Source organism: Homarus americanus, unplaced genomic scaffold (genome assembly GCF_018991925.1).
Source record: "Homarus americanus isolate GMGI-L3 unplaced genomic scaffold, GMGI_Hamer_2.0 scaffold20930, whole genome shotgun sequence".
Lineage (NCBI taxonomy): Eukaryota > Metazoa > Arthropoda > Malacostraca > Decapoda > Nephropidae > Homarus > Homarus americanus.
In genome coordinates this window covers 5480439-5507853 of record NW_024748502.1, presented here as the reverse complement: position 1 = coordinate 5507853, position 27415 = coordinate 5480439, and the positions used below count along the sequence as shown (strand labels likewise).

Here is a 27415-nt window from a genome sequence, read left to right as displayed (position 1 = left end):
ATGATGATGTTCGCTTTCTTTGTCCTGACGATCCTACTCACCTCCCCCATAGTTTCCTTGAAGTTGGTTTACTATTGAACGGTCATACCTCCTTTCATCCTACCGTCTGCACCGAGCCTGCTCTGTATAGTGACCATCTTGCCATTGCTACCCATCTCGGGCTCTCCTTCTCTGCCCCGACATCAGCACCTTATCGATCCCCTCGCCTTCGTCGCACACAAGATGCTGTTCCTTCCTTTACCCAATACCTTTCTACCTGGGTGGATTGCTATGTTGTGCCCCAGTCCCTTGACTCTTACAGCGCTGATTTTGTTGGTGCCGTGTATGACTCTGTCAATCGCGCTGCCCCTCCATGCCCTCCCCATCACCCCAGAAGTGCCACCAACTACTGGTATTGTATCCCTGCCATGAGACATCTCCAGCAGGTAATCCGTGATCTCCACTCTGCCATATGGAGGTCTCGTTCTCCAGAGGACTGGAAAGACTTCAAAAACTGGTGCTCCTTTGCAACTCAGGAGCATCGTCGGATTCGTGAGGCGGGGTCTCTATCGTTCCATTCATCACCCTCTTATGTATGGAATCGGATTAATGCTATACAGGGTACTCGACGAGGGCCTCCTCCCCACCCTAACCCCACCTCTCTTGCCTGCTCTTTAATGGAGGACTGGACACGAGCTTCCTCCCCTGAGGCACTTCCAGATCCGATGCAGGAGGCAGAGCAGGCTCGCATCGATGAGTCCGAGCCTGTTGTTTGTGCTGCTCTTACCTCCCCTGCCCCCACTGATCATCCCATCACACAGTTCAAGCTTGACAGTGCCCGTCGCTCTAGAAAAGACACCTCTCCTGGGGATGATCAGATAACCTACTCCGTCCTCAACGCCTGTACTAATATTCCTAACGGCCCCTTGCTCACTCTCTACAATATGTCTTATGAACATGGGGTTCTCCAGTCTAACTGGAAAAATGCCACTATTACCCCCATCCCTAAGCCGGGAAATCCTGGGAAATCTCGACCCATTAGTCTTACCTCCTGTGTTTGCAAGATGATGGAGAGGATACTCCATCGTCACCTTCTTCACACCATAGGCGGCTTCCACAACTCCCTCAATGGTTTCATACAACATCGCAGCACAGCACACTCCATTGCTTCCTTTTACTGCAATCAGACTGCTCGCGTCTCCGTCTTCCTTGATATCAAGGGAGCCCTTGATATGGCTCAGCCTGCCCTCATTTTAGCTGAACTTGTGCAGTTAGGGGTTAAAGGGAGACTTCTTCAATGGATCGCCTCTTACCTCACTGGACGTCAGGCCCGGGTTTGCGTTGAAGGTTCTAAATCTCCTGTCCAAGAAATGAACCTCAGAACCCCTCAAGGTGGAGTCCTGAGTCCCACCTTGTTTAACACTCTCATGCACTCCATTGCATCTCTCCCGTGGCCGACAAAAGTTGTTCATTCAGGATATGCCGAAGATGTCCTCCTCCAAGCTCCTGACTACCTCAGCATGCAGGAAGCCCTTGATCTGGTCTCCAGAGAGTGTGCTTCACTTGGTTTCCTTCTTTCAACTGCGAAAACAAAAGCCATGTGGCACGGTCGTGTTGTACCTCCACCCCTTTTCTTATCAGGAACGCCCTTGGACTGGGTTAATGAGACAAAATACCTGGGTGTGTATGTAACTCGCACACGTTGTCAGATCCCTGAAGTCCGCTATCTTCGAGACATATGCTTTCGGCGTCTCGCTCCCCTTGGTGCCACCATCCCTGTACTTCTCACCATGTACAAGTCCTTTGTCCGTTCCTGTGTCGACTACACCGCCCCTGCTGTCAACCGTCTCGAAGTTATCCAGAGGAAAGCTGCTTGTATCATCCTTGGGGCTCCTTAGTGGACACACTCTGCTTCTCCATATACCGAACTTGGTCTTTCCCCCTTACAGGAACGTGTCCAGGAGTTTTACCTAAAAACTACCGTTTCCATTCTACGGGATCCTCGGGGCAACTATTTCCAAGCCAATTTGACTCCTGCTGTCCGAGGCCAACCTCCATCTAGAAGACAGTGGCGAGGGTCATTCATCCGAGCCCTTTAGGAAATCGACCTCCTGCCCGATATTGTTGTCACCTCTGCTGTTGGTTCGTCTCCTTCTCCCTGGCTGGATTTTCAATCTGAAGTGATTGCCTTCGGTGGACCGCTCCCGAAATCCCACGTGAACCCTGTTATTCTCTGCAAATACCACCTCTCCAGGATAGCCCACTGGTTCCCAGGTAGGGTCGTCCTCTACACTGATGGCTCTGTTGACCCCACTACAAGTCAGGCCGGGGCTGGTGTCTACATCTCCCGTCCTGATGCCCCTGAGCCTATCAAACTGTCTCTCAGAGTTTCTGATGGGGCATCCTCCACTCAGGCTGAACTAATAGCCCTCCTTGCTGCCCTTCTCGCTGAGGAAGAAGCAGATGGTTTCTGCCCCTTGCTTGTCTGCTGCGATTCCAGGTCTGCTCTCGACGGGATCACATTTGGATCAGGGGAAAACAAGGACCTCATCCTCTGAATACGAGGATTAACATCCACACTTCAGGATGCAGGCCGTCCTGTGACATTCCTATGGATACCCAGTCATGTCGGTATCTTGGGGAATGAGGCAGCAGATGGCCTTGCCAAGACTGGCTGCAACAAGGCCACACCTGACTACGTAGTTCCTCGAACACTTTTACAGCTTAGGATCCAAATTCGCCGCAAACAGAGAGAAAGTCGGTAAACAGCCATCCCTCTGGACTCCCCGCCCACCTGGTATGATGTCCTCCGTAAACTTCCTGACCTCTCCTATGTCTATGGGAAAGGGTCGCGGAAAAAGGACGTGATTGCTGCCCGTATCATCATTGGGTATGACTTTGCTTGGGAGATTGGTATCCCTGCATCCCCTGAGCAACGCTCTTGTGCATTATGCAGAAGACCCGACAGCCGCACCCTTATCCACTACCTCCTAAGATGTCCTGACACACAACGCTTCCGTGACGCCTGCTGGACCACCACTCTATGACCCCCTGACGGAGACACGATGATCCTCCCTACACTGGCCAGATACTATGTAAATAATATTGATAATGTGTTAAGGGAATATCCTTCCTTCCTTCCTTCCTTAGGCTTTAGTAAGCCCCTTTATAATATTTATACTCTGTACTGTATATACTTGTGAGACTTGCCAGATGCTTATGGTGTTATTGTACAGGGGTACCTAGAGACAGCACTAGGATCCCGCTTCCTCTATCAAGGAATAAACTATTGAAATTGAAATTGAAATTACAAGATAGGAAAAATTGGGATCAGTAGTTATGTTGAGGAAAGGTTCTTCCTCTGCCGAGAGTTTGTTTCACTGAAATCAGTCAAAAACTGGCTGAGAACTGTCAATCTGAATGTTGGAAAAGTTCATTTGAGATACAGGCCGATTAAGTTTCTCAACCTTTCTGCCGAGTAAGTACTCAGTTCGAGCCAATTTTACATGTAATATCTTTTTTTTTTTTTTTGTATTTTTACATCTCCAACTGAACTCCAGTTATATTCTTGAGGTGAGGTAGAGGGTAGGGGACTTCGAGGGGTGGAAGGCTGGGGCTGGGCTGCCTCAGGTGTCCCCTGAGACGGCTGTTACCGTCATTAGTTTTAGCGAAAATTTTCTTCTTTCATCCTCTTTGATTTAGCAATGTTCTTGGCACGTGCTTCCTTTCGTTATCTTTTATGTTTTGAATCACATGCCATCCTGATATTCGAAGAGAGATGCCTGGTACAGTAATACAAGTGAGGTAAGATGTGCGGTGCAGCAGAGTACACACCTCTCCTGACATGGTACGAGACCTTCTGATGACACGTGTTTCTACCACCTCCCTATACTCGCCAGAGAGTTAGATAGTTGCCTGAAATGAGTTTCTAAAGTCTTTTTTGTGCTATTCTTCCAAATTTTGGGGGAAAATATTTTACCACAATCATTCATATGTCTACCTAAGTAAGATTGGGGGCGGGAGGAGGAGGAGGGAAACCATACATAACTGCATAAATATTACAAATATTGCCACAAAACTCCGTCCAGATACAGCCAGAGGCAACACCTTTGCTCGGAAATTTTTTCATATTTTATGATTTTTTTTTCTTTTTTTTTATTGATCTAAGCCGGACGCTCCTCTTAAACAATAGTGTGTACTGGCACCAACTCTCTTTTCCATTTTCTTGGCTGCCTTCCTAACTCGTGCCAATGCCAACTTAGCCGGCAGGGTGGACATCGAGTATTGTATGAAGAGTGGTCTTTTCAACATAAGACGACTCCAGGCAGGAAAAAAGGTGTCAGCAGCTCCCATTACTGAGCTTCAGTATGCAGACAACCTCACTCTTGTTGTTCACACTGAACACGACCTACAGGTACAGGAGATCCTGAACACCTACGTAGATGCGTGCGCACTTTGACCTTGAGGTGAATGTACGTAAAACTCAGATTCTCTTTCAGCCTGCCCCTGGTTCAGCGAAACCTCCGCCATTCACCCAGCTTAACAGTACTACCCTCTCTAATGTTACCCGCTTTCGGTATCTCGGCTCTCACCTATCCACCACCACAGACATTGATAAAAGAGATTCAATATCGAATCAGATGTGCATTGTGCATCTCAAGCCTTTGGCACTCCAAAACCGTGTCTTCAGCTGTAGGGAGCTGAAATTATCTACAAAGTTACACGTATATCGAGCCGTGGTCCTCCCTACCCTGCTATATGGCAGTGAGACATGGGTCACATACAGCAGGCACATCAAGGCACTTGAAAACTTTCACCAACATAGTCTACATTCCATCCTCTGAGTTTGCTGGAAAGACAAGATAACAAACACCAATATTTGTATTCTTGGTGACACCAACGTTTCCATAAAAATAATGACCTCCATAATCCACGCCCACATCATGAACATAGCCAAACCTGAAACTTTTGCCAAGGCATCAAGGGACATGTTCGCCGCCAACAACCTACCAAACATGGCATTCCCAAACGACGTGCCTTCTTCCGAAATATAAACATGATATACACTAAACCCTCGAAGATCTGGACAAAAAATTTGGGGGTTCTGGGCTAAGAAGCTTCCTACAAGTTTCCCTAAGAAACATTCCCAAAACAGAGCAAAGAACATTTTAGGCCCGTGGGTGCTGCTTGATCCATCAGTTGCTTGAACACAGGTGTCCGAGGAGGCGGGAAACATAAACAGAGTTGACAAATTGTTGTTTGTGGGAATATTATTTCATTCACTCTAGTGATGATACAATGTTTCTTATTATGTTATCATAGGTAAATGCATGGTTTACAGTTAACCCTCACTTTACGCGGTTAATGTAACCCGGAGGGTACCGCGGAAAGCGAGAAACGCGTAAAGTGAATAACATAACATATGGGATTAATTGAAATGGAGTCCAGGCCGATCCCCAAACTCCACTTTTTGACGACACATAACTATGTTGTAGTAAAAATAACATCTTAATTTTATGATGGTACATGCACACAATTAATACTTAAGAGAAATACAGTCGCCAAGTTAATGTTCATTCAAATAATGGACTCAACTCCTCCCCCTCTCACACTACACTGCCGGCTCTTCCCTCTCTGAGAAATTTTGGGGGGAAAACCAGGTATAGTAATAAATAATACCTCAAACTAAAGTTAGGATAATATAATTGACATTGCTGGATTCCTTGTACGACCAGGAATATTTTGAGTATAAATGTCATATATTTTTCACAAAAGATAACATACTTACTCAGATTAAACATTTTATCTAAAAATTTTATGTCTAATGCAAAATATATGATGTTTATATTCAAAATGATCACCAAATTGTAAGAATTCCAGCAATGTAAATTATATTCTGGCCGGGTAATTTGTATGAATTTTATGAGCTAAAACAAATATCTTCAGTTAATAAAAAAAAAAAATATTCTTCACGACACTATCTGTCAATCAAAGTACCCCACCTTGCCTCCCCCCCCTCTCTTCCAACCTCGCGGTCAGTCCCAACCCTCCCCCCCACCCCCCACCAATCCTCCCTTCAAGAGATGTTGGGTGAAAAATTTAGATTTTAACATTTTGTATTAAATAATACCTCAGATTAAAGTTAGGATAATATAATTGACATTGCTGGATTCCTTGTAAGACCAGGAATATTTTGAATATAAACGTCATATATTTTGCACAAAAGATAACATACTTACTCAGATTAAACATTTTATCTAAAAATTTTATGTCTAATGCAAAATATATGATGTTTATATTCAAAATGATCACCAAATTGTAAGAATTCCAGCAATGTAAATTATATTCTGGCCGGATAATTTGTATGAATTTTATGAGCTAAATTAAAAAAAATTATACTTCACCGTGTAAAGGGGTACACCCACCGCGGAATGTGAGCATCCTGGGTTCTGGCAGGGCACCGCGTAAACGTGGAAACGCGGATTGTGGGACCGCGTAAAGTGAGGGTTGACTGTATATACGGTAATTTGTTTATCACTACAGTGAGTTCTGCTATAACGCGTGTTTTGACAACGCGAATTGGCTCTAACGCGATTGATGAATAGAGGAACAATACTTGTAAAACGCGAACGCGTTTGCTTTAACGCGATTCCACTCGAACGGTTGTTATGGCTTGGCGAGGGGTTATGCAGTGTTTACAGTTCACGTTCAACATCACATGTTCAATTGAGTTTGTGTTTTGTTTGTGAAGAATTGCAGATATAATTTACCGTATATCTCGGCCTATAAGACGGAATTTGAACCATAGAAAAATCAGCCCAAAGTTAGGGGGTCGTCTTAAGCACCAGATATATAATTCTTACCTCTTAAATATTGCGGTTTAGCGGTTTAGCGTGTCAAGAGTGGTGATGGAAACATGGTAAACCACTCACAAGGTCCTACCACTAATTATTTTATACTGAAACTTACGTTTGGGAAGCTGGATTAAAATGAAGATTACCGGTATATTAAAATAATAAAAATGTATTATAAACCTGTCGAACATACCGTAATAAACACAGCTGCTATTATCATCCCCCCCTCCCCCATTTGCCAGTGACAAGAAAGGGAAAGTGACCTTGACTGTGACCGCCTGTGGCTATTTTTAGCCGTCCTTGTGTTCGGAGGTGGTCAGTAATGCATATCTGTATATTTACTGATCATAATACTTATCTCCTATAAATAATTCATTTAAAATTATTTTTTTGCAAATATATTCAGTAAATGACTGCGTTAATTCCTGAAACTACCTACAGTGGTAAATTTAGGATATGAATGATGAACAGAAGTCACGTCATGGATTCGGAGTTTGGTCCTTAACGATCACCATAAATGTACGCTGGTAGCATAATATGAATATGTAAATTACTGTATATATATATATATATATATATATATATATATATATATATATATATATATATATATATATATATATATATATATATATATATATATATATATATATATATATATATATATATATATATATATATATTTATATTATATATATATATATACCCTATATGATGGGACATGCAACTTTTAGCTTCAGACATGAAAAATATTTACCATTTACTGCCAGTAAACAATGGAAACGTAAAATATGTACCAATTAGTAATGAAAAGTTGTGCAGTTCCTTCAGCAAATGAAGCTCACCAACTTACAATAGGCTAAATTACCTTACAACGTGTTTTCAGTAGTCTATGTTGAAGTTCTTAGCACAGGCTAACTTATCATATCATATACGGTATCACAGTTCTCATTGATCTACAAAAAATACCGGTAATAAAAACCTTTTTGATATTTCACACTTAATATAATACCCGGTAATCTACTTCAACCTCCTATTGTTTACAACGACACATGACGCACCACCAGCTGTTGAGTATCAGCTACACGGTACACGTGTTTTTCGAATCGTTTTCAGTTAAAAAACTGTTACATCACATGTATATTTTACCTTAACTGTGCCTGAATGAATATATTCTCGGAAATAAATAGTAGTTTTGCTGAAACGTGATGTATTTTAATGTAAAATAGGATAAAATACATGACGAAAACAAAAGACTTTACCTAACCTTCCGATGTTCTAAAGAAGTTACTCGTTTTTTTAATAGTTTTTGGTTAAAATACTGTTATATTACAATGGTATTCTATTCATACTGTGCTTGATATAATGCATTCACGGAAATGTAATATTTTTGCTGAAATGACGTAGGTATTAGTGGAAAGTGGGATAAAATAGTGACGAAAACAATGACTTTCGCTTTCTTTCGTTCAAAAGATGTTACCGTAATTGCTTTTCGATTGGTTTTCAGTTAAAAAACTGTTGTATTACATTAATATCCTATCCTAATTGACTTGAATAAATACTACGATACCATATTTCTGAATATTTTCATTAAAATTCATCGTCTGCAGCACCAAACAGCTTCTCCCAGTCCTCTCCTTGAACAGGGCTAGAGGGTACGTGTTTTTCGAATCGTTTTCAGTTAAAAAACTGTTACATCACACGTATATTTCACCTAAACTGCGCCTGAATGAATATATTCTCGGAAATAAATAGTAGTTTTGCTGAAACGTGAAGTATTTTAATGTAAAATAGGATAAAATACATGACAAAAACAAAAGATTTTACCTAACCTTCCGATGTTCAAAAGAAGTTACTCGTATTTTTAATAGTTTTTGGTTAAAATACTGTTATATTACAATGGTATTCTATTCATACTGTGCTTGATATAATGCATTCACGGAAATGTAATATTTTTGCTGAAATGACGTACGTTTTACAGTGGAAAGTGGGATAAAATCGTGACGAAAACAATGACTTTTGCTTTCTTTCGTTCAAAAGATGTTACCGTAATCGCTTTTCGAATGGTTTTCAGTTAAAAATCTGTTGTATTACAATAATATTCTATCCTAATTGACTTGAATAAATACTATGATACCATATTTCTGAATATTTTCATTAAAATTCATCCATATCATTTTCCTTGTCATCGTCTGCAGCACCAAACAGCTTCTCCCAGTCCTCTCCTTGAACAGGGCTAGAGGGTACGTGTTTTTCGAATCGTTTTCAGTTAAAAAACTGTTACATCACACGTATATTTTACCTAAACTGCGCCTGAATGAATATATTCTCGGAAATAAATAGTAGTTTTGCTGAAACGTGATGTATTTCAATGAAAAATAGGATAAAATACATGACAAAAACAAAAGACTTTACCTAAGCTTCCGATGTTCTTGAGATGTTATTCGTTTTTTTAGTAGTTTTCGGTTAAAATACTGTTATATTACAATGGTATTCTATTCATACTGTGCTTGATATAATACATTCACGGAAATGTAATATTTTTGCTGAAATTACGTATGTATTACAGTGGAAAGTGGGATAAAATCGTGACGAAAACAATGACTTTGAAATATAATGCAATATTAACCCCTAAATCGGTTAATTCGGACAATCGGCTAAAACGGACACCCTTCCCCCCCTATTAGATCGAATTAACGAGGGTTGACTGTAGTTCCACTTAAATGAGTCACTAGTGTACACCAGACGGTAAAATTTGATGCCATTACTTTAAGTGAATTGGCCTTATTTTAAATAACCAACCATAAATAAATGCAAAAAGGAAAAAAGATCAAAGGTGAGAAAAATTATACTGTATGTATGTTGTGTTGTCAAAGGAAGAGAAAAAATTGAAACTCTGCAATTGTGTGTAAATGAGGCAGAAAGATAGATCAGCAACCTAAGACTTGGTCACAATTTTCGTGATGCCATATGGAAGTAGGATCTACCATTAGACAATACTGTACATTATGCTTCCAATATCTTCCCAGGCAGTAGAATCTCCCTGTTTGGTAGCTGCCTAAAACTTTTAGTAATATTACTTTGATACAACATGATAAATTAGACAAACAATGAAAATAAACAAACAAAAGTTATTTACCAAGACCTTCTCTCTGAGAACAGAGGGTAATAGATGAAGGAGAGATAAGAAGGCTATTTATAGCCCATCTTTGTGTCGGAAGTCGACCGCACTATAAATAATTCATTTAAAATTTATATTTTTTACATAGAATATTCAGTACATGACTGCGATTATAAAATAGGCCGAGATATGCGGTATGTAATATTTATGTGAGTGTGATGTAAACAGAGAGCTTGGCCTCTCTCTCTCTCTCTCTGTATGGATGGAATTCGTGGTTTACAGTGAGTAATACGAATGTCGTAACATTACTAGGCTGAAGGCGCCTGAATACTACTTAAACACATCAAAACTATGTTAATTGATCACTATAATAAATTCATTCACTCATAATTTAAAATTCCCTTATCATCCTGTGTTATATACAGAAATACTTGAGTCCCTGAGCGAGTACACAAAAAGAAAACTAAGGACTAAGACATCCTGAAGTGGATAGACAACGGACATCTCTACTGGGGGACAAACGTTTCTCATGTTTTGTAGGCGCTGTAGCATAATATGAATAATATGTAAATTACAATTTACTTATATATATATGTAAATTGTAAAAGTTTAAATAAAAGAGAAAAACTAAATACATAGCATTTAAAGTGTACTGTACAGTGTTGTGGCTTGGCGCGGGGTTATGCAGTGTTTACAGTTCACGTTCGACATCACATGTTCAATTGATTTATGTGTTTTGTTTGTGAACAATTGCAGAAATAATTTATGTAATATTTATGTATACAGTATACCTGTACAGTATATGTAAATTGTAAAATTTGAAATAAGAGAGAAAAACAAAGTAAATAGCGTTTTAGACCCATGCGCTCTGTTTACTCCACACTTTCAGTTTGAAACACGTGTGAAGTTTTTAAGCGTCCTCAGTGAATTCTGATTACTGTTTCTCCAATTTTGTGACTATGGAAAAGAAGAATATCTCTGGGAAGCGTTCTAGTGATCGCATTTCCGGTGGTGATCATAAAAGAAAGGCTATAACACTTGAAGAAAAGCTTGATGTTGTCAATTGTTTTGAAAATAAGGAAAGAACATGTGATATTGTGCGTGCAACGGGAATAAAGGAGTCTACTTTACGCACCATTAGAGACAATGCAGCAAAGATTAAAGCAAGCTGTATTGCTGGAAAAACCTTGAGTGCTAGCAAAAGTGTGAGATCACGGCCAAAGGAACTTGAGGAGATGGAATGGCTTCTAAGTGTTTGGATAGAAGATCAAACGAAAAAGCGATCTGGGACCAGCTTCCTCACCATTAAAGAGAAAGCCTTACCAATATATGAGGACCTAAAGAAAAACTGCACCTGATGATGATGATACTGTTGATGACGATGACAACTGTCAACTCCTGTCTTCATGACTCCTCAACCTCAACATCAGCCTTCTCCCCCATCAAGTTATATTCATATTTTTTCAAGGTAAAGTGTAACATTACTGTACGATTTCATTATTAGATATGAATGTAACATTTATTTAGACTGCGCTATCCTTTGTGTTAGGCTAACTACGAAATTATTTTTCAATTTGGAGTAATCTGCACCTAACCTTATTTTCTCCATAAGCCCTGTTATTTCTATTACGCAAATTTCTATAACACTATGTTTTACAAGAACACAACTATCGCGTTATAGCAGAACTGACTGTACATTAGTACTGTATTTTTGGTGTTTTTTATATCATTTATCATTCGCCTGAAAATTCGGACAATCGGCTTTTCTGGACAGGTGATTCCCCCTTTTAGTCCGAATCTTTGGGGGTTCACAGCAAATCAAGAACCATCGACCCAAGCACAGGTTATCCTTGATATACATCCCGTGCCAGCAAGCGAGGAGGTAACGATTGAAGACGAAGACGAAACAGCCACAAAAACAGAACACGCTGCCAAATTCAGCACCCCAAAAAATAACAAAACAGGAACTATGGCACAACCACCATCACCCAGAAAGATTACGGAGAATGAAGACTTGTCATGACAGTGACTAGAATACCCCATTTGGCACTGGGATTTGGGTTGTTTATCAGCCCATGTTCGAGCTGCTCTCTGAAAGCATGTGCTACCGCTGGATCCTCCAGACGCTTAGCGTTAAAACCTCTTCTGGAGTCTTGTTGCCTTCGCTGTTTTGAGCAACATAAAAAAAGAGCTAGGCTCTGAGGAGCCGATGATGAGTGTTGCTTGGGTGATGAGGACATCTCAGCGATCTCTTTCTCTGTCAATAATAAAGTCAGTGTTTGGATTGTGGGTGTTGCCAAAAGCCCTTGAACTTTTCGGCCTGCCCAAACAAGGTATTGGTGATAGTGAAGTTGTGTGCAGCACACTTGCTGAGGAGGAATAGGCCGTTGGGATTTCACTTGCCTAGTCTGTTTCTCCCCATGATTCCCTGCCAAATGTCAGCATCTCTGCCAACTCTAGCAATGAAGTTACCTAGGAACACTATTTTCTCTGGGGATAGAGGTTAGCACTCTGTCAAAGTCAGCATAAAAGGCCTACTTGATGTCATCCTCTGCATCCATTGTTGGGGCGTATACACTGATGAAGAAGGCATGACATGAGTGATTCAGTGGGACTCGGAGTGTCATGAGGCACTCATTGATCCCAATAGGCATTTCAGTTAGCCTGTGTAGGATGCATTGGCAGATGGCAAAGCCAACTCTCCGCAGCAGCCTTACCCTTCCAGAAGAAGGTATAACCAGACCCCCGGTCTGTGAGTTGACCCTCATTTGGGAGCCGGGACTCACTGATGGCTGCAATGTCGATGTTATACTAGCCAGCTCTTCTGCCACAAGGGCAGTTCTTCTTTCAGGATGCTCATTTGTGCCAGTATCCAGAAGGGTCCTGACATTCCATGCAGCACCCATAAGAGGTTGTACAGTTTGTTTTTGTTTTGATCTGTGATTATAATTATGTTTTCAACTTCTTAAGGATGACATTACTGGGTGCGGTTGCCCAGTCAGGGTGGTTCTTTAGGCAGGCTATGTTTAGGGCAACTTTTCTAGCCCCCTCCCCATGTGGGGTGAGCAGAGTGGCTCCTCGTAAGGGCTGCTCAGTCGCACAGACAGGACCGGATTGCACTGCTGCCTAGATCCCAGTGCATAAACGACCATCTTATCTGTGCCGCCCACTTGCAGAGTTGTGATTAGAGACTCCCGGCAGTCATCTCTGGCTGTCCCCATCATCACTCGTCCGTCGCCTTAGGACTTTTGGGGGTATAGGGGTTTTGATGATGATGAGTATGGTGGGCTGGATGATGGGTGTGTGTGAGTAGATTTATGTGGTCAAGCAGAAGCACAGGCTGCAACCACACATCTTGGCTCTCCCTTTTCTTGATCCAGAGGTGCAAGTGTTGCCACGACTGGGGAGAAGGAAAGTTGCAATGGACTGCCGATAGCCCAATTTGTTGGGTTTTGCCTTAGTAGCCTGTCCATAATGCATTGCCTTCATCCGCCGGTATAGTCATTGGGTTCCCATGGTGGTCACCTCTTCTGTCTATACTGCCGTTGGGGTCTTGTTGGAGTTCTGTAAGCATGTCTGCCTGATGTGGGGCTCCACCACAGATTTCTCATTCGGGGTTCTATCTCTTGTAGCCTTATACCTGCCAAGGTTAATCCGCAAGGCAGCGGGGCAGTCATTGGTAGGCGCCAGGATATGTCCACATGCCAGTGGGCCTATGCGCCGTCCCTCTGGGGCCCAATGCTGCTCCGAGATCCCCTGCTAGTCTAGCCTGGGCCCACTAGGCACCCAGTTACTGTGAGTTGCCACGAGGAGGCACAGCAGGAGTCTTGATGGTGAAGAGGCTGTGTACTGGCCGGGGAGGACTTATGCAAGTTGCTTCCCTGTTCGCCACGAGGGCTAGCCAGCGGTGGTAGCTGAAAGCGAGAGGGAGCAAGCAGTGCCTGCACCTTAACACTAACATAATGCTGCCACACTAGATGCATTACACCACCCTGTGTGCATTCGCACGCACGCACCCACGCAATAGAAGTAATGAAATGAGAGCATTCATTCCTGTACTAAATAAAATAAGAATGATCAAAGAAACCACTGGCCTTCAACCAGGAGGTAACAGAAGAACAATGAAGAAGTGAATAAGATGTACTGTATCAGTCAATCAGCAACCTGAGTGACCTGCCACATTAATGAAGGCACCTGATTAAGTTTGCAGATTTATATACCCTGTATGGAATAAAATTCATCAACACATAATAAAATGAAAATGACAAATTAATGAGGATGAAAATTTCAGTCAGCAACTAAGCAACTATAGATGTCTTTGTAAATAAACTTTCCAATTTTCAGCAAATTCCACCAAAATAAGACTACTTATGAGGTGCTCTTCAAAAGATAAAAAATAATTATGTCAAGAATACAGCCCTCTTTAATGAGTGACCTACTGTACTTTCTTCAAGAGGTGCTCTTTAGGTGAATACTCATTCAATAGGACCCATTTTCCCATAGCATCCCATGTTAAAAACTGATTGTGTTCAAGCCCAAAAATTTTCAACCCAAAATCCCAACAATATTAAATATTGATTTAGTATACAGTATTGTACTGTACTTACCAGAGCTGAAAATGAATGTAGCTTGTGTTAGTCTTGCCTTGATGGTTGAATATGATGGTAACAAATACTGTACAGTAAACCCCAGATAACTCGGAATTCCATCTGTGTCACCTACTATGATACTTCATTCTTTGCCTGCAGTGCTGGAAAGTGTTACTTTTTTACATTTAGTAACTACATGTACACATATATGGGTCGATAATTTTTATTGTAGTATTTTTGTAGGAGGGGGAAGTGCCAAGCTCAGTCAGAATTTGAGATAATTCGGCCAGGCCAGAGCCCCATATGTACCTAGTTATCAAGGGTTTACTGTACGGCCATGTTGTCTGGGCTCACTGGCTAGCCAGGCTGGGTCAGTCTGCCACTGACATCACTTTAGTATAAAAAATGAATCCAACAGTACATTAGTCCCACTGACAGCTCAACCAATGACAAAGTAAGGCTAAGCCAATTTCCTAAATGATTAAGGTATGTGACCTGATTCCCTCTCAATTTTGCTTGTTGAATTGAATAAACGTTTGTTTACTGAATTTTTACACCCTAAAACAGCTTGTTAAACTGAATTCTTGTTCATCGGTTACCATTTCAGTGGGAACTAACTGTTTTACATAAAGTCTTCCATGAAAAAAGCAAAGCAATGAAGCCCAACATAAAAAAACAAATAAAAATTATTGCACTTACCGGTTGTAATAGTATAATCCTATAGATGTAGAAACGAAGGGGATGATTATACAAAGGGAGAAGTAGTGAGACTCTGCCTGGTAGCCGCCCAGCTCTATTAGACTGAACATTGCAACTGATGCTCCAATAACTACTGCCTGTCCACTCTCCAGGCCATTGATACCAGCATAAATATTGATAGCATTTGTACAAAAGACTGCCAGCATTGACATGTACACATAGTATAAAGGACCTGTAAGAAAAACAAAATCAGTTAACAGGGAAGAATGTTTTTATTCCTATTCATTATTATTATTCATGTGTTATTTCTTTCAATATGGATAATCACCCCTTTCTACCTCATTATAATTCATCATTAATAACTTCTATTTATCTATATAATTGTATATTTCTAAGTAAGATTAGAATTTGTAAATAGAGTACTGCCTTAGCAACTAGCCACTGGGACCATTATAGCACCTTTGTATGAGGTCTAACAATTAAGTTTGCGAACTCGCCATGTGGGTTAACTGGCGGCAGCACTGGAACTACTGTAGTGTGAGTGGCGTGCATGTGACCTTGATCCCTTCTCTTACTATCTCAGTTATGTCATCGATCTCAAGCGAGTCAGACGTGTGGAGTGGCAGTTATTGTATTAGTGTGTTTTCTGGTTTTGTTGTGATAATGACAGATATTGTTTTAGAACATAGAACGAACATCAAGTTTCTTGTGAAACCGGGGAAAACTGGGCCTGAAATTTAGAACATGTTAACCCAAGTTTATGAGGATAATACCTTAAAGAAAACATCAGTTTACAAGTGGATTAAGGGATTTTCTGAGGGACGAGAAGACGTGACAGACGATGACAGAGAAGGATGACCAACAACGAGCAGGATTGAGGAAAACATTGACAAAATTAAGAAAATTGTGCAAGGTAACAGGCCACTGACATTGAGAAGCATTGTGGATGAGGTGCAGATTGACAGGGAAACAGTTAGAAAGGTTTTGACTAAAGATTTGAAGACGAGAAAAGTTTGTGTGAAAATGGAGCCGAAAAATATCAGTGACGAACAAAAGCGAGGAAGAGTTGAAATTTGCTTAGACCTTTGGGAAAGAGAAGTTGGAGATGACCTGATGCACCGAGTCATTACTGGTGATGAATCATGGGCCTACCAATACAACCCTGAAACAAAACGCCTGGCGCTCAGTGGAAAACTGCAAACTCGCCACGCCCTAAAAGTGTCACATGTCAAAGTCGAAAATGAAGACAATGCTCATTACTTTTTTATATTCTAAGGGTGTAGTTCACAAAGAATTTGTTCCCCAGGGCAGGATGTGAACCAGTTTTACTATCTCGACGTACTTAAAAGACTCACAGAAAAGTTAGACGTAAAAGCCCAAAAGTTTTTGCTGGAAACAAGTGGATCTTGCATCATGATACTGCCACAGTGCACATGGCATTGATTGTGCAGGAGTTTTGGGCCGAGACACATGACCTTACTGCACCACCCTCCTTATTCACCTGACCTGGCCCTGTGTGACTTTTTTCAATTTTCTTTGCTGAAGAAACACATCAAGGGAATGCATTTTCAAGACGTGGATGACATTCAGAGAAGCACAACGGCAGCTATAAAAGCAATTCCAGAAAGTGAGTTACAGAAATGTTTTCACGGGTGGAAGAAATGATGCATTCATGTATAGCATTGCAAGGTGAATACTTTGAAGGGGAATACAGCTCCGATCCTCAGTAAGGTATGTATCAGCGCCTATAGCATGAGTTTGCAAACTTTGTCAGACTATGTATATTCAGATGGTGGGCTTCTACATTAATTCATTATTGAATGCATTTGTTGTCAGGTGTATGAAATGGCTTTCTCTGTAATTTATATAATGAATGATTATCTAATATGAAAATACAAATACAGTAAGACCCGTCCAAGTCAGACTTCTATAAGTCGGAACCTCCAAAACTTGAACACGCTCTGACTTAAGGGGGTTCTGTAGGGGGACAGTTAGTAGAGGAGGCAGTTTCCACATGTTTGTTGTCGTGACTACTACTCCACTTAGCACTATTTTTTCTTCTGTATTTAGTGCTTCCCTGGTGTATTATTATGTCTTCTAAAGCAAGTAAAGTCAAAACAAGACCACTGACCACTGGGAGAAAAGTAATGTTTCTCAAAACTCTATCAATTGAAAAGAAGCTGAAGATATGATATTGAATCCAGTGATTTAAAAAAATCAATATTTGTATTACATGTTGAGTATCCCTTATCTGAAATGCTTGGGACCGAAGGGTCTCAGATTTAGGATAATTTCGGATTTTGGAATATCTATATCCATTATACCTCTATAGCAGTGGTTTCCAAACCGTGCGCCGCGAGATGTAATTAGGTGCGCCGCGAAAGAGCAAGATTATATTTCAAAATGTGAAAAATACAAACTGAAATTCGTAATAAAGTTCATATATAACTGTCAAAGTGGCAAACAACTAAACTAAGAATGAGAGGTGGTTTGTATCATTCAATTCATTTAGGCTAATTATGGTATGACAGTGTTAGTAAATTTTGAGTCTTAAATTTCATAAGGATAAGAACTAAATTCGCATGAATCTATCACCGTAATTTACGTCTTATAGACACATTCAATGCATAACTATGTTTCAGTTTGTTTCAGACGTAGCAGAAGTTTTCATTTCAATAATGGATTTTGAAAAAACTATTCAGCTAAAATATTGTTGAACGAAATTTTTTAACACGTCCTCACGTATTGCAGCGGATCAGGACCATAACTATATTTCAATTTGCTTCATTCGTAGTAGTAGAAATTTTCATCTTTTCAATTGACTTTGAAAGGCTCTTGAGCTAAAATAAATGAAACTGAACAAAAGATTCCGAACATATCTTCACGTTTGCGGACCGTTAAGTTATTAAATAGGTGACATGCTGTCACTTGTCTCAGTTTGATACATGACTTTGTTAGCAAGCTGTGCTCTTTGTGCGATTCAATTCATTACCCATAAAATGGATAAGTTTATTAAGAGGAAACATAACAGTGACGAATGTGAATCTGAAAGTGAACGTTCGTCAAAAGCAACTAAGCCTAGTGATAATAAGGCGAAAGCTCGACCCAATCGTCAATATTGCAATAGCTATTTAAAGTTTGGGTTTCATTGGACTGAAAACGAGGATCAACCTCTCCCACTGTGTGTTGTTTGTGGTGAAGGGATGTCTAACGAAGGCATGGTACCCAGAAAGTTAAAGAGACATTTTACAACTAAACACTCACATCTTCAAGATAAAGATCTGAATTATTTACAAAGACTGTTAGAACAGCAATCCGAGCAAAGAAACTATTTTCAGAAAAAGTTTACAGTTTCTGAAATGGCTCAAGTAGCTTCTATTGAGATAGCCGAAATGATTGCGCTACAAATGAAATAGCCTGTAGAAAGATGGTTAAAACCATGTTAGGTGATGAAGTCGAACAGAAATAAGCAAAATTTCACTCTCAAATAATACAATCCATAGAAGAATTATGGATTTATTGCTGACACAGTAGAAGTCCAAAAATCCGGACTGCTTGGGGATTGGGTCGGTCCAAATTTTCAGATTTTCCAGATTCTCAGGCAGTACTTTTAAAATTCAAATTTAAGGAGGAATAAAGAAGAGATGAACAGGTACATTTTGATAGTTTATTCATTAGCAAATATAGCATGCTTCATTTATCAAAATGAGCAGTTTTAAAGAAAAAGCTGTGAATTCTAGAATTTTATTCTTTGCCTTTTTTATATCATAAATTGTAGACTTTCCAATGTCGTATGTTTCCATTAGAACAGTATTGCTCACACCATGTTCTAGTTTCTTAATTATTTCAAGTTTGCCACTCAATTTCAACGTGTTCTTCTTTCTCTTCACACAACGAAGTTTATCTACTTTAGAAGCCATTATTATGGGCTTGTACAATACTCTGTAAATGGAAAGAGTAGGACTCAAAATTACATATGTTGTCACAGTTTGATTGCTCGTTTTAAAGTGGCGACCAAGTGGTCGCTTATTGTCGCTGTACAGCTGTGGCGCTCACGCATGCACACATACACACAAAAGCCCGCTAAAAAAAAAGTTTGAGTTTTCGAAAAGTCCGGATTCTCGGGCGGTCCGGATTTCTGGCATCCGGATTTTTGGACTTTTACTGTATAGAGGAAAATGTACAGAACAAACTTCAGAACTCAGAATTTGCTTTACAAGTTGATGAATCTACTGACATTAGCAACAAAGCACAATTACTTACATTTATTCGCTTTATTGATGGAAACCAAATCATAAATCAGTTCTTATGTTGCAAAGAAATGTCACTCACTACAAGAGGTCAAGATATCTTTGACATTTTATCTGCCTACCTTGAAAAATGGAATTTATCATGGAAGTCATGTGTTGGAATATGTACTGATGGGGCACCATCTATGGTAGGCTGTATTAAAGGTTTTGTATCGCTCGTACAACAGCAAAATCCTAATGTTATACGTACTCATTGCTTCCTACATACTGTAGGGAGGTACTAGTTTCAAAAACAATAGAAGTTGAATTAAAGCAAGTATTAAAACAAGTTGTTGAAATGGTTAATTATATTAAAAGTAGACCATTGAAGTCTCGCTTATTTGAACAAATTTGTGTTGATATGGATTCCCAGCACAAGCGCTTAATTTTACACACAGAAGTCTGATGGCTCTCAAGAGGTAAGGTGCTATGTCGCATACATGAACTCCAGAAAGAATTACTTGTATTTTTTGAAGAAGAAAAACGTGAACGCTTCTGTGAATATCTTCAATGCGAATTTTGGAATTCCAAGCTGGAATATTTAACGGAGATATTTGCACAACTTAATAGCGTCAACACAAGTATGCAAGGTAGAGATGAAAACATTCTCACTTCGACGGATAAGCTGGTTTCATTTAAAAAGAAAGTTGTAATTTGGAAAAATAGAGCTAAGATGGCAACTCTGAAATGTTTCCCTTAATACGTAAAAGCTGCATAAAAGAAATGACTCCTATTGTAGTTGAACATTTGACAACTCTGGAAGAAAAATTTTACTTTTATTTTCTGTCATTGAACACAGAAGAGTATGATTGGGTTCGAAATCCCTTCATAAAAATTCCATCTAATATTGGTCTAAAATTATGTGAAGAAGAGGAATTGGCATCTATATCCAGTGGTCGTGGACTTAAAATCAAGCATGCTGAGTTACCTATTGATACATTTTGGAATGCTATTAAAAAAGAATACCCCTCAGTAGCTAAAAAAGCTTTATCCATTTTGATGCAGTTTTCCACATCGTATTTATGTGAATTGGGATTTTCAACCCTCAATAACATCAAATCCAAAAAAAGAGAGAGGCTTCGTTGCATCGAAGAAGAAATGAGGGTTTGTCTTTCTCAAATACGTCCCAACATTGAAAACATTGCCAAAAATCATCAAACGCACGTTTCTCATTGATAACTTTGCTCCATTTATTGAATAAAGAAGTAAGTACGTACAATTTTTCTCTATTTTTAATTATCTATATTTCTACTTTATGTTATGCTAATATGTATAAATACCTCTTTTGAATAAATTTTGGAATTTATAGACAAAGTGCGACGAAATATTTTTACTTGTTCTAAAGTGCGCCGTGAGTAAAAAAAAGTTTGGGAACCACTGCTTTATAGTGTGGTAGCTCACCCAGCAAGGATGGGGCCCTAGTCTATTCACAAAAATCATTTATATTTCCTTTACAACATTTGACTGCATATAGCCTGCAGGTAGTTCTATGAATTGTTTTTAATCAATTTGAGTATGAGATACAAGATAAGAAGTACACTGAAGACTCAGAATGGTAAGCAATCACTAACATCTATTAAGCAATGCCATGATGCCTGACCCTGAGGTCCTAAGCAGCCTGTGTCTTACCTTTATTCATTACACATACACTTATCCTCGTATTTGCAAACTCGATATTTGAGAACTCACTTATTCCAAAAAAATTATCAGTGACCCTTTTATCAGGATTCGCAATCAAAATTCTGATATCCGCGAGGCTGTTAGAAATTTTTGACCGACCATTGGCAGATGCACATCTCCCGCACACACTCCGTGGTTAGTCAGGTTAGTCAGTTCTCTAGTGTCTGCCGCACCTTCCTCCCCTTCTCATCCCACCCAGTGGAATTACACCACAGTGTATCTCTATCACCAGAATTAAAATTCACCACAAATTGGTAAAATTTGGTTCCTGCTGTACTGACCCAATAATTGATTGATTGTGCTAATTACATCACTGGCAATGCAACAGCTTAGGTCATATAATGACAATTTAAAATTAAGGCTTAAAAGACAGAACTTAAAAAAAAAAAAAAAATTTAATGTAATAGATAAAACTCAAAGCTTGTGTAGAAGGCCGGCTTCCTCCATGAAGGAGAAGTCGTCCCCTCCCACAATAGCCACTCCTCCCAGCAGCACCAAAGAGAGGCGATGAGACCTGTCTCCTCTCGACACTGGGAGAGGTGTTTAAGACGAAGATCTCTGAGACTGGGGCATTCCACCATGTGTCAAAAAGTCAATGGGACCAGGCAGTCATCACAATGGGGAGGGGGGAGCCCCCACCATTAAAAAAGCTTGAGTCAGTCGTGTGTGGCCAAAGCAGTCTCCCAGTGGCGCGACAGTCCCTGATGTCCCCAGGCACCCAATGCAGGGAGGGTGTTGCGGAGCTTGTTTGCTCCAACAGCATCTCACCTGCATTTCCAACTCGAGCGGAATGACATGGCACAGGGTGAGAGGCAGCTGCTTTCGCCACAGCAACAGAATGCTCATTCTCCCCCACATGGACCAGAACCCAGTAAAAAGTGACTTTGGATAAGAAACAGCGACTGTAATATATCTATAACTAAGGGATATGGTGATGAGACACTAGCTTTGGTCTGGAAAAAACTATGAGAATTGCTATAAATTGTAAATTTGCTATGAGGTTGGGTAAAAATAATCTTGAGGGCAAGCAAAATGCCCAAAAGCTCTGCAGTAAGAATAGATGCCATATTGGGGAGACTACCATCCCAACAGAATTTGGGAAAGACCACCCCAAAACTCACCCAAGCATCCAACTTAAAGCTGCTGGTGTATACAGGGATAGTCCAAAAAAAGAGAATGATCCACACAGTGAGGGAGTAGAGTCCTTCCTTTCGTTAAAATACTGTACAGTACTGAAAAACTTGAACTTCAGGAAGAATCCACAGAGTGGCAGTAGGCAACCACATGGGGCATATCTGTACCGCAGGAAGACAAAGAATACTCACAAATTCCCTTACCTTGCAGCCGAGAGGTTGTGGGAGGCCTGGATGCCAAGTGTAGTGTGGGGACATAGTCTCATCAACCACACAAGTGTTGGTTACAGACTGCAGAAGGCGGTGGAGGCAAAACCAACACTGAACCTGGAGATGCTGTCGCTGAGGATCAAGGAGTGGGTCATCAGCATCCACTAATAGACTTGGGATTGGTGAAGATCTGAAGCCACCGGTCGCCAGGTGCACCCCAACATGATGAATAGAGTTCGGTGTCTTGAGTCTAGCCTCATTGGCTGAGTAGTACACTTCACACCCATAATCCAGTTTGGGTCTTACTAGCATGTGGTAAAGGTGTAGCAGAGTTCCTCGGTCAGCACCCTACGACATATGCCCCAAGACTCTCAATAACTTGGGAGCACGCTGGCACACGACAATCATAGAACTGTATATCAGTATCTGGGTGAACACCTCGAAGGCAGCTGAAATGCATGGCAACAGTCTTCATGGGAGAAAACCTGAAACCATGCCCTACGGTCCAATGTGAAACCTTGTCTAGTGCAAGTTGCATGCACGGTTCAGCCTCTGAAATGCGGGAAGCTGCATGTCAAATGGCCACATCGTCTACAGACAATGAGATTGACACACTTGACACACCACCTGGAACCGATGCTGCTACCCCATTTGTTGTGATGGAAAATATGGTCACAATCAAGACACTGCCCTGACGAATATGTGGTGCTGACATTTCTATGGCTATGTGGACCCTAAAAGTGTGACGTCCCAAGAACTGACCTATTATTGATGGTAAATTTCCCTGTGGTCCCAAATTGTGTAGCTCCTTAAGGTTGCCAAATCTCCAAGCTGTGACGTATGTTTTCTCTAGGTTGAAAAATGCAGACAAGATACTGGCGACAAACAAAAGCCTCATAATGTTGCATGTCTCGCCACATCCCACTCCAAAATCCATGGTCTGTGACTCCTCTACTCTACACACCCACTTAAACTCTGAGGATCGAGCTGCCATAGAAGACACCCTGAAAATGCTGTGGCAATAAGCTCTGCAACTTCTTGAGGGGGAGCAACTGAGCTGCCATCATGAGCCCTGAAAACTGAGGGAAGATTTGATGAAAAGTTGCCTGCTATTTTCTGCACTCGTTTCCATACCTGGGATAAGGAAGTTTTTCATTTAGAAAGGAGACGTAAGAAGAAAAAGACGGGCGACGAGCATTCTTTAAAACCCGACGATCTTGGGCTTTGGCCCATTTGTATTCCACATGATAAAATTGTGTCCTGTGATGCCAATAGTGACCATAAGCTCTGCGCCACTCAACAACTGCCTGCCTGCACTCCTCCATCTACCAAGGAACAGGTCGACAAGCTATATGACCAGAGGTCCTAGGAATGGAGCAGTGGCCAGCCAATTGGAGAAGACTGGCTAAGTATTCAACCACATCATCTATGGAGGGATATTCTTCAATAATCTTGTCTATCTTCACTAGTTCCTTGAACAAGTCCCAGTCTGCTTTATCTAACCGCCAACAGGGAACTTGTGATGTCGGGAGGACTTCCAAGGAGGAATATAGGATAGGGTAGTGATCACTTTCTCTGAGGTCGTCTGTTATTCTCCACTCAAAGTTCAGAGATCTATGGCTGTACAGTCAACCCTCGCTTTACGCGGTCCCACTTTACACGTTTCCACGTTTACGCGGTACCCTGCCGAACACGGAATGCTCATTTTCCGCGGTGTGTGTACCCTTTTACGTGGAGAGCGGCGCGAGCAGGGTGCGCACAAGGTCGCCCAGTCATCAAAACATTACCGAGTTCTTCACCCGCCACCCACCACAGCCGGCCCAAGTCAGTGATAGTGATAATGATAGTGAGGATATGGACTTTGAGGGGTTTGACAAAGAGGACCTGCAAGCCTCTGGTGGATAGTGATACAAGTGATACAGGTGAGGGCCAATAATCTGCCCTCTGCCTCGGAACCAACCCCCCATCCCCGTGTGCCCAGCCATCTTTTCTACTAATGTAAGTGTTAAAAAACCTAATATTATTGATATTTCTCTTAATTATTAATTGTGCGTGCATACCATCATAAAATTAAGAAGTTATTTTTACTACAACGTAGATATTGTGTCTGAAAAAGTGGAGTTTGGGGGTCGGCCCGGTCTCTATTTCAATTAATCCCATATGTTATGTTGTTCACTTTACGCGTTTCTCACTTTACGCGGGCCGCCGTGGGTTCAATTGATCACGTAAAGTGAGGGTTCACTGTAGTCATGTTAGTCTGGACATGATAGTGGGTGGCTCGCCAGTATTTTATATACCCAGGTTCATTCCTTCCATTAAAATCACCGAGGATGAGATAAGAAGAATGAAGTTGACAAATAAATGAAACAAAATCCTCCCTCCCTAGCAATTGGTGCAACTGGGTAACAGGTAAATGGAGCAAATGGTATAGGTACACTAGAGGTGAATCTTGCAAGCTGTTGTCTGCAATGGGGAAGTAATGGATAATGGGCTATAGGGTACAGAACACTAATTCTAGATCTTGAGAATAAAAAAACAAATATCCTCTGGAAAGGGGATGATTATAGGTCCCTATCACCGTCTCCTGGAGACAAATGCATATAAGGGAGAATTTGCTAAGGAGCAACTGGAGCTCCTCCCAGTTGGGTTGTAAGCTTCGACAATTCCATTGGACTATGGTGGCCATGATTATTGGGGATCTAAGAAGGGGTATGTGAGTGTGCAGCCCCCAACAGGCATTTAGGCTTAGGCTTAGTTTGCGTTTTGGAGCCTGGAGGATGCACCAGAAGTGTGCCATGACATGTGCCTACTACAGTCCCCCTGTTGAGGGTGGAACGACTTGTGTGGTGCTGGGCCTTTCAGTCCCGCCACAGGGTTGAAAGATGTGTCTGTGGCTTTGTGGCCACAAACGACCTAGATGTAGACCCATCCCATGGACCCACACCAGAGTTAACCCCTGGAGATGGCTCCCCAGATGGAGGATCCATAGAGGTGACCCATGTGCCAGGGGTCCCAGCTGCCAGCTCAATTTTAGCTGGGGGTCTCAACACCAGAGGCTTCTGTAAGAGGATCAGTCAGCCTGAGCTGACATCTGTTGGAGTGTCTGGGACTCAGAATTGGGTTCTGAAGTTAGCAAAGAGGTCTCACTTTCTTCACAACAGCCAGACGTTTCTACCATCAATACCCTGGCCAGAGGATTGTCTAACCTCCAGAGACTCTGAGACCCCGTAGGTAGCATTTTGCTGAAATTCTTGTAGTACCAGGATGGCGGGTGGAGGAAAGATGAGGAGTAGCAGATGTGTCCGCCTCATCCATAAGGACCTCAACCACTACAAGAAAAGTCTGAGGACTGAGGATTGGTGGCATAGAGTCAGGTGTGGGAGCTGAATTCAATACAGTTACGGATTTTTCTCGGGGTGGTGTTGCAGCAGCAGTTTGCAGAGCCTTGTGTCGGCATAGGAATCCCCATGCCTTGAGACATATATCAGTGCTGTGCTTCTGGCTTCAGCAAAGCTCACTTTGTCTCTCGTGTGGATCTTCTGTATCTCTTTCTCGATTCGGAACTGGTCACATTCACTAGAAGAGGCTGGATGCGCCTCACTACAATGAAAACAGCAGACTGCACCCAGACATTTCTGACCCACATGGACCTTACCACAGTTAACACATACTGCAGGAACACCCTGCTCTAATTTATGACTAGTGCGGCTGACATGGTCATACATCTGACATTGGAAGCATCGTCTAGGATTTGGGACGTATAGTTTCACCTTAAGGGAGACCCAGGCAACCTTGATTGAGGTTGGAATTTCGAAATAATCAAATGCCAATAACAGAGTTGGTGTAGGGTTAAGAACACCATTTTATTTATTGCGGAACCTGTCCACTTTCACCACCTTTTGGATTCGGAGCTCCTCCAGAAGCTTCTCCTCTTGGTATCGAAGCAGCTCTTTAGAGAATATCACCCCTCGACACTGGTTAAAGGTGGCATGCAGAGTACAGGAGACTGGGGCACAAGGTACCTCAGACAGGGTATGGAATCGAGCATTCTCCTCAAGGGAGGAGACCTCCACTAGGAGGCTACCATCTTGCTGGGTGGGTATTTTGGGTTCTCTCCCACAAATTGTTACTATTGACCTGTGAGCATAAAAAATTTCCAGGTTCATTACAAGCTTGCCTTCCACAGTACGGAGCACTAGATATTTTTCAAAATCTACCTGCTTGAACACACTCGCTAAGATCTCATGGATAGAAGCATCATGGAGGATGCCACGGCCAGTGGGCCTCCTGCAGCTCTTTTACTTGGGTATTTGTTGTGACCCAGAGCCACTTTTCCCAATTTGATACGGCCGCAATGTAGCAACTGATGATCCAGAGTAGGGTCCAGGGATGGGTGCAGGGTCGTCAGGTGGGAGTTTCTGGCCGGTTATTTGAGTTTGTTTCTTCTTTAAAAAAACCTAAATTACTTCATTCCCCCACCCCCCATAGAGCCCAACAAGAGGAGGTCAGTGCCAGAGATAAAACCCTGGTGACCCTAGTGGTAGTTTGGAGTATACATGGGTAACCACCAGGTAGCCAAGACGGCAGCTCCTGGACCGAAAAGGTGTGTTGCTAACCGCAGGGCATAGCATGGGGCATCGCTAAACCACCAGGACTCCCGTCTCCCTGCATTATGGGATGCCACGCATGGCAAACACGTGGGAGAGTATTCCAGCCCAGGTGGTCTGGGTGGCTGGGGACGATGCTGCCAGTCTCCTTGCAAAACTGGCAGCAGGATAGGACCATTTTGTTTGGACTCTCTTCGGTGACCCACCCAGTTTGGAAAACCCTTTCTCTCCCTCCAAGGAGGGAAGGAAGGAGG

The 27415-nt window shown here is 41.5% G+C and overlaps 1 protein-coding gene across 1 annotated transcript in view; it reads right to left on the bottom strand.

The window, feature by feature from the left end:
* The window catches only part of LOC121880280 (UDP-N-acetylglucosamine--dolichyl-phosphate N-acetylglucosaminephosphotransferase-like), a 102635-nt gene extending 79769 nt beyond the window's left edge, over nt 1-22866 (bottom strand). The window contains exons 1-2 of the mRNA XM_042387437.1: nt 22549-22866; nt 15243-15505 (exon numbers count right to left, since the gene is read on the bottom strand). Coding sequence (XP_042243371.1) covers nt 15243-15505; nt 22549-22866 — 581 coding nt within the window. The remainder of the gene's footprint in view (nt 1-15242; nt 15506-22548) is intronic.
* Between the last annotated feature and the right edge of the window lie 4549 nt (nt 22867-27415).